General features: G+C 43.4%; 1 protein-coding gene across 1 annotated transcript; it reads left to right on the forward strand.

Moving 5' to 3' along the window:
• The first annotated feature begins 676 nt into the window (after positions 1 to 676).
• On the forward strand, positions 677 to 8919 carry FRRS1L (ferric chelate reductase 1 like). The gene is made up of 5 exons (XM_064443268.1): positions 677 to 884; positions 2651 to 2735; positions 3219 to 3357; positions 6515 to 6761; positions 7231 to 8919. Exons 1-5 carry the CDS (start codon positions 677 to 679, stop codon positions 7401 to 7403), a joined length of 852 nt encoding a protein of 283 aa, XP_064299338.1. The 3' UTR covers positions 7404 to 8919.
• The last annotated feature ends 2657 nt before the right edge of the window (positions 8920 to 11576 follow it).

Raw genomic sequence — 11576 nt, forward strand, 5'->3', positions numbered from 1 at the left:
GTAAAAGAACACGCCATCAGACAGCAAACGCTCACGAGCGTGGGGTTTTACCTGAAACGAATGCTAAGTCGCGCTGTGCCTTCAGTCCCACCTCAGAAGTCATTAAAAATAAAATAACAAAAGAGACAAGCTCGCCCAGCGACTACCGAGCAGGACTTATCACGTCCTCTTGGAGCACATGCCGAGAGGTTTTGGTGAATCGAGGCCACAGGAGCGGCCAGGGGCGGCCCGGTGCTGCTGCTGCCGCTGCCCCCCCGGGGGCTGCGCACCGGCCTGCGGGAGGAGGTGTCCCGGCGGCGGGGTGGGCTGTGGGGTGCTCCCGGCGTGGGGCTGGGGGCGTGCGGGCGGCCGGCCAGCGGGGAAGGCCGCCGGGCACCCCTTCTGCAGCGGTCCCGGCGGGAGGGCTCGGTGCTGCCAGGGCTTTGCCCGGGACGGGGCTGGGGGCCGCCCCGCCCACGCCCACGGTCCCCACGCACACGGCTCCCATACACCTTCCCCCCCCCATCCCCGTCCCCTCACCCACCCCCGCAGCCCCTCCGGCACCGCCCGTCCCCGGGGCCGGGCCCCCCCAGCTCCCGCCCGCCGCCCGCCTCCCCTGCTCCGCCGGCGGCGGCCGCGCAGGAGCCGCTCCCGGGCGCCGCCGCCTCCCCGCCCCGCCGCCGCCACCGCCACCGCCATGGCGGTGCGGAGCCGCGGCGCTTGGCGGCGGCTGCTGCTGCTCCTGCTCCTGGCCGGCTCCGCCGCCAGCCCGGCGGAGGAGGGCGGCGGGCGGCGGGAGGCGGGCGGCGGGGAGCACGGCGAGGAGGCGGCGCGGCCTCACCACGACTCCTCGTACGGCACCTTCGCCAGCGAGTTCTACGACCTGCGCTACCTCTCCGAGGAGGGTGCGGCGGCCGGGGGCCGGCGGCGGGGCCGGGCGGGGCGCGGCGGCGCGGCGAGCCCGGGCCCGGGGCAGGGGAGGGAGGCAGGGCCGGCCCGGGCGGGTGGCGGCGGCCCGGCGGCCGGGCGGCGTTCAGCACGAAGGCCAGCGCCCGCCGCCATCTTCCGCCCGCCGCCGCCGCCGGCCCTGGCACTGCGGGGGCCCGGAGCGGGGCCGCGGGGAGCCCCGGGGGGGGCCCTGCCCGGCGGCCGGGCTGGCGCCTCGCTCCCCGCCGGGCTGCGGCGCAGGGAGACCCGCCGGGCCCGGCATTCCCCCAGGCCGGGGCCGCGGCAGGAGCCAGGGAGGGGGCCGGGGCTCCGTCCCCATCCCCCTGAGCCGGGGGGGCCGGCGGCGACCCGCTTTTCGAGGTGCGAACCCCCCGGTGAAAGGCTTTCCGGGCTGCTGACTTAAACGGAGTCCTGTTTTTTTGTGGTTTTCGAAATGCCCTGTGATGTCTTAAGCGGTAAGAAATACAGTAGTCGCGTCTGGGGTTTGGTTTTTTTTTGGTGGCTTTTCTGTTTTAACTTACAAGCGGCAGAATGTTCACCCCTCTCTTTTGTGGCTAGGCTGCATTGAAAGCCGGTTGTTTGATACGTTTGCAAAAAAGGAAGGAACGAGAAGATAGGGTGTCCTGCAACCAGTCTTTTGGTGATGCTCCGCTACGGCTGCAGTGAAATTTTGCCAACTTTATAGGTTTATGCTGGGTAGTTTACCCAGGCCCCTGGTACAGCTAATGGAGGCTGTAATTCACAGTTTGCAGCATACTTTCCCTCTCCATCTGCATCGTCAGGAATCTAGGAAAGTGAATGAGGGCTCCCAAATGCCTAAAGTTGCATAGGTTAAATGTTGGGGTTTTCTTTGCAGATGCTGTAATTGCAGCGTTTATTTCCTATTCAGTGAAGCACTTTCTGAGGACTGTCTAGTTTTACAACTAGCACTTTGGCTTTCAGCTGCCTAAAGTAAAAGAACATCCTATTAAAATACTGGTGTTCATGCAACAGGCACAAACTTCTACAAGCCAAGACAGTAGAGGTCTGTTTGGAAATGTTGGTGCTTTGTCTTTGGTGTACTACCGTACCTCAGACAGGGGATTGCTCGGAGTCATAACTCTCATTGTCCGGCTCTTCTGGGTCTTCCTTCACAAGTGATTGCAGGTCATAACCGCAGGCAATTCCCTGTTTGGATACTCTCTTACCTTTTATTGCAGCGCATGTTTTAGTTTACTTCTTAATGGAGGATGTATTATAAGGTCCTTTCAGTATCCTTCCCTACAGCTCAGAACCTGGTGCCCCGCATTTGTACTTCATGCTGTCATTTATAGCTAAGGAGTCAGATTTAGTTCCCTTATGGATTTCCTGAGGGGGCTAAGAGTGCACAAAGAGAGAGCTGAGTGGAGATCCCTAGTTTTAGATGACTGCACTGCTCCGTGTTCCTGCTGCCTTAAGTTAACTTTCGCCCTCGGTGTAGCAAAGCCATGCTCCGGCATCCTTCTTTCTTCCTGACAAATGCAGGAAACCTGAGAAAATGTTTGGTTTCGGTTATCGGTGTTACTTTGGGACCTGGATCCAGGACTGGCTGAGTGAGGGGTTGTGTATGGGACAAAGTAGTCTCTCATCTGAACAGCTCAGTTATCAGCAGACAAAGTAAATGCTATCAGAACCCTTAATCTTTAGTATTACTGCTTTTCATTCCTTGTATTTTGTTTAGTAATGATTTATTCTGGTTGTGCAGGTTACCCTTTCCCTACTGCTCCTCCTGTGGATCCATTTGCAAAAATCAGAGTGGATGACTGTGGAAAAACCAAGGGATGCTTCAGGTCAGTCTGAGATAAGGCTGCAGATACCTTTATGTTTGCAAATGCTGACTGATTGCATTGGAGGCTTTGGTAAATGTTCCATATTAATTTTAATAAATGTTTATTATTTAAGAACATACTTTGCAGTTATGGACTGTATTATTTGAGGAAACTAGATTATTTAGGGATATTTGCCATAGTTATGGACCTACAGTTATTTCATGTTTCTTGTGTCTTCATGAAGCACTTACAAAACCAGGGCTAGGAAGGTCAACAGAGTAATACTGTTTAAGTAATACTGTACTGTTTCAATACTATACATTCTTACACTAAAAGAGGAATAATTGCAAACAATTAATGGTACTTTGTGTATAGCATACTATAACTTGTTTTACTGCCGTTATACCAGAACACATTCTTTTAGCTTTTTCTTGCAGAAATGCAATTAAGTTCCATAGCAGGAAACTGCAAGGAAAAAGTACATATATTTCCAATTCCATTTAGGTACGGTAAACCAGGATGCAATGCGGAGACTTGTGACTACTTTCTAAGTTACCGTAGAATAGGAGCTGATGTTGAATTTGAGTTGAGCGCCGATACTGATGGCTGGGTGGCGGTCGGATTTTCCTCAGACAAGAAAATGGTAAGACATGTACAGTTCTTCATGTTGACAGTGTGGACACTCTTACATGCTAGGGTATAAATGGTTTATATTTATCTGTCAGAAACAGAGCATACAAGGAAAAACTGACTTGTTGAAAACAAAGCACCACCGTTTGGTAGCCACCCTCGGTGCAGAAGCCAGGCCTACTGCCTCCCAGAAAACTGCCTCATCCTTCCTAGCATGTCCTTTCCCTTCTCTGAGAATTACAACAGTATTTTGGTTCAGCTCTGAATGTTATTAGCTTTTTGCCTTTTTATTAGAAAAGCCCACAGCATTAAGCCAACTCACATGGGAAGTGTCCTGTCGCACTTTTTGTCAGCGTTACTTGGACAAAAGTCACATCAGAAACTAAACAGCAAATAATTTCATTCTTCAGTAAATCAGCTGACTTTCAGGAATATAAATATGGCTTTCACTGTTAAACTTTAGAAATCTTTTTGTTTCCTTCATACCTCTGTGTTGTTCCAGGGAAGCCACAAATGTGTGACAGAATGACTCCTGCTAATTTAAACGTACATATTCTAGAAAGCTGTCTTGTTAAAATGTCTTCTTTGATCTCTCCTGGATTTTATTTGGTTTGGTTTTATGCTTATTCCTGCACTTTTTCATTCAAAAGGTTCACTTTTCATTGTGTTTCAGTGAGCAAAACAGGAGCACATACTGTGTGAACTTTAAAAAAAACCTGAGAAATAGACGACTTATGCAAAGACGTTTTGTCTGTGATCCTTGGTAAAATGTTTAGGATTAAAACGCAGTTCACAATGTAGGTGTCCGTATACAGAAATTGAGTATATAAAACAATACTGAGCCTACGTCCTAAATCACAAGTCAGAGGGAAGGACTGTTTCTTGTACAGTTGCAAGCAGTAGTCTGAAAAAATACAGAATTTAGACATCCTGGACTAAGACCCAGAGAAAGGAATGGGAAGACTTGCACTGACTTAACAATGTTTCTGTCAGACCCAAAATGAGAAACAGAAAGAAAATCTGAGGGCAGGTGCTTTTCAGTCATTACTATGTATATTTTAATATGACTCTCTAAATCAACACAATAAAGATGGAAGTCTTCTGTGTCATAAAGAACAGTTCACGTCACAAGAAACATTTCTCTTTTTTTAACGTTGTGAGGAACAGTTGTACAGCCAAATTTTGGGAAGAGTTTAGATGCCTGGAAATGCAGGCACTCAGCAGGGTTTTCAAAGAAGCTTGGCACATTTAAGTATTTGGCCCCAAGCTATCAGAGATTGTGTTACCAGTTTGTAACTCTGATATACCTGCAGTAGATCCCAGGGTCCCACCACCTGCACCTCATCAGCCCCTTGGAAAGCAGGCGCTACCTTTCGTCCCAGGCACACCAAGCAGCATGTTAGGTCTCAGCTTCTGGTAAGAAGAATAAAGTAAGTGTAAAGTAACAGGTTTTCCTTCCAAATTTTCTGCATATGTGACCTAATGCCCATCAGTCAGCTGGACTAAATCAGCTAGCATCTGTCTTTCTCTCTTGTTCCTGTGCTGACTTAATCCTTTTTCATAAGTTCCAGGATGTTTTGGTGTCCTGGGGTGTGGAGGCTGTAATAGTAAAATGACGCTGGGTCAAAAAAGCTTGGCTGCGAGAAGCGGGCTGTGCCCTAATCAAAATGGTGTGGCCTGGATAGCTACAGAAGTTCAGGGGGAAAAAAATGTGTTTTGTATCCTCAATATTTTTTTTAATTTTTTTAAAGTCCTATGACCTATTTCTTTGTCTCAAATAACACTAAGATTTTCCACTTGCAGGCTTTTGTGCCTAGGTAGGATTTTGTAATGTTATTCTATTAATTGAGATTCAGAATGCTTTTTTCTTTCTTAATAGACTTAGGAACTTAAGAACAAAGGATTTTTGCCCAGATGTATAAAAATTAATCTTGGAAAATAAGTTATGGAGAGCAAGGATAGGCTCAAGACAGAAGCTGGAAAGGTTGCCTGCAGCAGCACTGAGGTGCAGGAACTGTTCATGCATGTCTTTTACCTAGTTGTCCCCTTTGTCCCTCAGTTTCGGCACATCTTTTACAAATCCACATAGCAATATTCCAGAGAGCTGAACTGCATCTTTTTCTCTCCTTTCCCTATAACAAAGAACTTGGAGATGATCACACTAGCAAGCAACCAGCATGACATATCAGAAAGAGTAGTGTTGGAGAAGTAGGACCTGTATTTAATATGGCACCAATACCTGTGGCAGTGGTGTTCAGTAAAATGCCATTCATCCAGCTTGCACAGTGTTTTAATGGCTCTAGATACTAAGGCTTCTATGAGGTAGTACTCCTAAAATTAATGCTAACCCCTGAGTGACACCGTGCTCTACCTCTTTGGCAGTGACCTTGCGTAACTCTTCTAGCAACTGGTTTAGTATTTCTATGAATGACCTCTACAGACAATTGTCTCACACTTCCTTCTCTCCTTTGTTTCTTTGCTTGGCTGTAATGCTTGGTGGCTGTTTATACTACGTGAAGCAGCACATACTGATCACTGTTTTCTTGTATCTTACGGTGTTCTGTATTCTGTTACTGCATGCTGCAATTTTTCATTTTCTCTTAAGAGATACAAGAAGCGATGTTCCCTTAAGTGAACATGAGAAAAGATTAGGAAAAACAGACTGGAATTTATGCTATTGTTTGCCCAGATTTAGTAGATTAATCTCCTCTATTTTACCAAGTTTTATTGGATTTCCATCCACGAATTGATGCAGTGGATTTTGCGCACATCAAGGATTCAAGACCGCCAGTGTTTATGGTGCAGGATCCCAGAACTTCACAAATTGCAAAAGAAAACAGCCTTCCACTGATCGATTAAATGTGTGATGTCAGGGTGATATCATGTCTTACAAATATGTTAGGTATGTTAGGTAAAATAACTCTTAGAAAGATCCAGAAGAGAATTCAGAGATAGTAAGGGTAAGTGAATATTGCTATCCACTTTGTGCTGTCCAAGCTGGTTGAAGACACGTGGTTAGGGAAACAAGTATTTGTGCGTATGTAACTTAGAAAGAAGGAATGGAGCTCCAGGTCTTGATTAGTTTTTAACAATTACATTTATATACCTAAATGAGGAGATGCTTTGTGACACTTTTGTTTTCCTTCTACCAATACGTTTTTACTGTGTAGGGAGGAGATGATGTCATGGCTTGTGTTCATGATGATAACGGGAGAGTCCGAATTCAGCACTTCTATAATGTCGGTCAGTGGGCTAAAGAAATCCAGAGAAATCCTGCTAGAGATGAAGAAGGAGTTTTTGAAAACAATCGTGTGACGTGTCGATTCAAGCGTCCTGTATATGTTCCCCGAGAAGAAACCATTGTAGATCTGCACTTGAGTTGGTACTATCTGTTTGCTTGGGGTCCAGCAATTCAGGGTAAGTTGATTTCCATGCTTCTGACAGAACTGGGTGCCAAAATTGATAAATGTCTTTCAATTACAGTATTTGTACCAGACCCCCCTTTTTTTAAAATGAACTAAAATTCTGGCAGCATGAGGCTTAAAACAGATAAAAAGGGAGACAAAACAAGTAACAGTCCTACCTGTTGTTTTTTCTTCGCTATGTGGTTATTATTCCCACTCCCCAAAGAGAAGTTTAGGTAAGGATACTTCACAACGAGAAGTTCTGAGTTCCTTTGAAGGATGTTTATTGTTTGTTTGAATTTTGTTTCTTTTATTCAGAAGTTTAATTTCAGAAAGCAGAGAAACGACCCTACTCACTGGCAGTGTAATATTGCATGCTCCTGTAGATCTGAAAATTACTTGGCTTTCTACCTGTTTTTCTATAAGAGTTACAGAAAAAAAATGCATCTGATGTTATTTCTTTCTGCCCTTACCTATTAAAGGTTCTATAACTCGTCATGATATAGACTCACCACCCGTATCAGAGCGTGTTGTCAGTATTTACAAGTATGAAGATATTTTCATGCCATCAGCTGCCTATCAGACCTTCTCTTCTCCATTCTGCTTGCTCCTCATTGTTGCACTGACCTTCTATTTATTGATGGGAACCCCGTGACTGATGGAAAATAGCAAGAATTTGTCAGTGGAAGTTTCTCAGGATGGACTGCTATACGGATGGACAATGCGTTTTTCTATTGGAATTTATATCACACCACCATCATCATCTAGCTGCTTCTGAACATAGTTAGCTTCTCAGAAGAATGAAGTAACCACCTCCTTTGAGTGGCGGAGTGGTGACAAATCATTTAAGAATAATCAGTGAACACATAGGAGAATACTTTCAGTGTTGTGAATACTTGCTTAAAGAAATGGAGACTTTTGTAAAATCAATGTGCGTGCGTGTGTATGTGTGCTTGGGAGGGGTGTCTGTACGTGTGTTTAGGTGAATTTAGGTGATGGACATCTTATCAAATAACAAAATTGCCTTCCAAATTGCTCCCAAAAAGCAAATTTGGGAAAACATTATAATGCTGTTTGGGAGTTCTGGTGCAGATGGCACTGCTCCACGTGCAGTTTCTGAACTTAAGATGAGGATACCCACACAGCGGTATAAAACCTGCCCTTCAGTAATGGACAGTTCTCCCAGATTTTTTTTATATTTGTCAAGGTTTACTTGCTCTGATACTTTCCAAGACTAAACTTGCATAATCAAACATTAACATGATTTTTTTTCAATGGAAAAGAGGTGATGAATATCTTTGTAACAATAGCATTTCAACAGCCTTTTTGAAAGAAGTGGCTACTTCTTTTATGAGTGAGATATAAAGTGATTTAAACAAGAGGAAGGGAGAATATAGTAATGTAAATTCTCCATGTATAGGAAAAACAGATGTAAAATATAGAGAATATAAAAGTTCCCAACAAGCCATAGGATGTCCTCCCAATATATTAAATCATTTTTTCTCTTTTTGTGAAAAAAAAACCAACAACCCAGTAATATTGCTGACATGTAAATATGTTTTTAAGCAGTTGTGTAGTGGTATGAAGTAATCTGTTTTTCTGTGTTGTATGCCTGTATATCCCATTCATGTTAAAAATTAATATGGGCAGCTGGTGTTAACTTACAAGGAAATGGAAATATAACTGAGATTACTTGTAAGGAAAGGTAGGGATTAATAAGAGCGGTATCTTAATGTCATCAAACCGTTGCTAGAATGTAGTTACTGTGGAAAAAGATGAGCTAAAGAGGAAATACATCAGATATTTTTTATCACCAATAAATATTACAAAGATGAGTGCTAAATATTACCGAAACGGAAAGTGTCAAAAGGTATTTATGAGCCACAGAGTATTATGAAAAACTTTGATTTCTTGTGGAGAATTTCTGTTCTTCACATAACAGGAAGTGTATGACACATATACGTGTAGTAGTCAAATGTGCTTAGGTAAGGCTGCTCATTCACTTCCCAACTTGCATTAGAATTCTGTATAAGTAGAATTAAAATTTGAATTGTGCCAAAGTTCTATCTAATATGGTACGCCTGAGGACTCTGTAACATAGGATCTGGTAAAGTATGTGGTGGACCTTATTTCTATTTTCATTGCTGCATAGAGTAAAAAGATTAACTAGCTTTGCTGGGTTTGCATCATTATTCACAGACTGAAGTTTGTAGACTAATTTTTTAGGCTCAGCATTCTTCAAATCTATGCTTAAAGCATATTAATCAGGTTTGAAGAGGGATTTATCTCCATCACAAACGCTTTATCCCTATTTCAAAAGAAAGATTGCTTAGTGATATATATTTTCATTGATGCCTTTTAAGAATTTGTTCACTTAAAATTGCTGGACTAGAGTTCAGCAGGGGGAAGAGAAATTTGGAATGAAGCGAACTTTAAAAGTGTATATAGTAGCTTTATTTAGTATCAGTAACTTCTCTCGAGTTGGATAACCTACTCATCGTCTGATGAAAGACGTGGTGAGCACCACCTAATACGGAAGGTCCACTTTGATCCCTGATGGCTGTAAAATTTAGCCTTAAGATTGGCTGAAGCGGAGAGCTGAAGCCTTGGATAATGAGTTTTACATTCAGCAACCAGGTGAAGTGAAGAAATCATTAGGGGAAATTCTTTCTCCTCTGTGCTAATTTGTAGGTAGCTGAGGTAGGTAGTGCAGCTCCTTCTCAGAGATCGCAGCTATTTAAAGTAGCCTCAGGGGTGCTTTAGTTTATGGCCTTGTATTTACTGGGTTAGTTTCAGGTATTTACCTGATTACCCACTAAAGGGCTAATCTAATAACTGAAAGGTACTGAAGTAGGATAGAAACCCATTTTGGCTTCTTGTTTCTTTTTTAATACACTGCTGGATTTCTGATAGCCTGGCTGGACCCAGGCGCAGGGGTATGATGATGATGATGATGATAATAATACCAAGGTAAATGTGTAACACCCGTAGAGCTGCTTTCCACTTACATGGAGTCAGATGGGGTTTAAAGCTGGGGCTCTGAAACAACCGCAAATTCAGAGCAGAGGCAGATGGGCTTAAGGATATGCCTGCTGTAAAGTGTAAACTGCTTCAGTCTTCAGCTGTACCCATGTTGTCAATCAGGGTGAAAAATACTCTTCTTCCCCCCCCCCCCCCCCCCCCCCCTTTTCAGTTTACTTGTCAGTGTGCTGTCTGGTGTTTTTGTCACTGTATTCTTCTCTTGTTAGAGTGTTAGCAGAAGCATGCACCTCTACAAAAACTTTCAAGTTTCAAAGTACTTAATAAGCACTAATTAAGTATTTCTAATCAAATGGGAGGAAGTAAATAGGCCACAATGAGCAGTGAAACAATCTGTTCCTTGGCGTTTCGACTAATGGTTGAGTTTAGCACTGAGTTTGTCAGCAGATGAGAGATTCAAGTTGACAAACATAGAAGGTAAAACTGTTTAGAAATTACTAGTTGGGATGAAATACGAGGGAAAGAAGGCCATGAGAGAAATGAAAGGGCACTAACTCAGTGTTATTTACCTTTGCATGATACTTGGTAAGTCTTAATGTTTGAGTGGACGTAGTAACTTGTCATGGAAGGTATTTTGGTTTTTATGTGGTTTGTTTTTTTTATTCTTTTTAATATTGAAAAGCAGGATTGATCCCTGTTATATGAAATTACTGCAAAGTAATTTTCTTCAAAGTAATTTTTAAGTGATTATGGCATTTCAGGTAGTTTTGGGGATTTTTCTAATTAGCAGGTATTGCCACAAATGAGAGGAAGAGGTCTCCTTTGGAAAAGGAGGCAGACATTTCCTTCTCCAAATCAAGCAATTTTTAGTTTCTTTATGGTGACTACTAGCAAGCAGCTGTTAAAGAACTCATTTCCAAAGTGTTTTTATTCTGAGAATTACTTGTTGCGGGGTGACCTAATACAGAGGCATAGAGTTTAAAAGGGGCATGTTTAGAGTATTGGTGTCCTTTGGAAATTTAACTTTGATTATTAATTAGAAAGATAGGACTGGCAAAGGCATTAATTAATGTCCTTGAATATGTTCTTTCCGTGCAGAACAAAATTCAGTTGTGACCATTGCCACACCAATTGTGAATCACATTATCACCCTCTGCTCACTCTAGAATGCTTTATATTTAAAGTTTATAAGTTGGTTGGAAGAGAAATCAGCTGCTTATATTTGTGTCAGTGCCTATTGAAAAGGGACCTCTTTTTTTGACTGTAGTGTCTGACAGATACCCTGCTACAAATAATAAGCTAGGCCTGAAATGACATTAATAATAAGAAAGATAGGGAAGGGAGAGAAATAAGTGGAGAGGACGTGCTTTGGAAAGTAAATTTTTTTTCTTCACTGGAATAAAATAATTATGTGTATTTGTATGTATATGTGAGATACTCCTACATGCTAATTGATTTCCCCCAGAAAAGCCTAGCTGATTTGATAATATCATTGGATACAGGGTGATGCTTTCTTCACAGTTCTGTTGTTATAAGGGAAGTACTCTCGTTTTGAAAGAAAACATATTGATGAGAAAAGTTTTAAATCCCTCTGTGGCCTTCTTGATTATTTTCTTGCCATCCAAGTATTGCAAAACCAAACACTTGTGGCCGCCCTAGTCTGAGGAAACTCCCAGATTGGGTTAAAAGTTGTCAAAACTGTGTTTGGCACTGACCTTCCCAGCCTTCAACACAGGGATTAGAGAATGACTGGAGCGCGGTGTACATCAGCAAACCCGGGCAGCGGTTTTGAAGTTTGCTTTAAGGCACCACAACCTGGGTCTGCGCCAAGAAGAGCCCTGCAGCTGCC

Source organism: Phalacrocorax carbo, chromosome 2 (assembly GCF_963921805.1).
Source record: "Phalacrocorax carbo chromosome 2, bPhaCar2.1, whole genome shotgun sequence".
Classification (NCBI taxonomy): Eukaryota; Metazoa; Chordata; class Aves; order Suliformes; family Phalacrocoracidae; genus Phalacrocorax; species Phalacrocorax carbo.

Bases quoted from the DNA above. Each gene is read 5' to 3' on its own strand.
- FRRS1L (XM_064443268.1), top strand. From the start codon at position 677: ATGGCGGTGCGGAGCCGCGGCGCTTGGCGGCGGCTGCTGCTGCTCCTG. The intron at 3,358-6,514 runs GTAAGACATGTA...TTTACTGTGTAG, and splicing joins TTTCCTCAGACAAGAAAATG to GGAGGAGATGATGTCATGGC. The intron at 6,762-7,230 runs GTAAGTTGATTT...TACCTATTAAAG, and splicing joins TTGGGGTCCAGCAATTCAGG to GTTCTATAACTCGTCATGAT.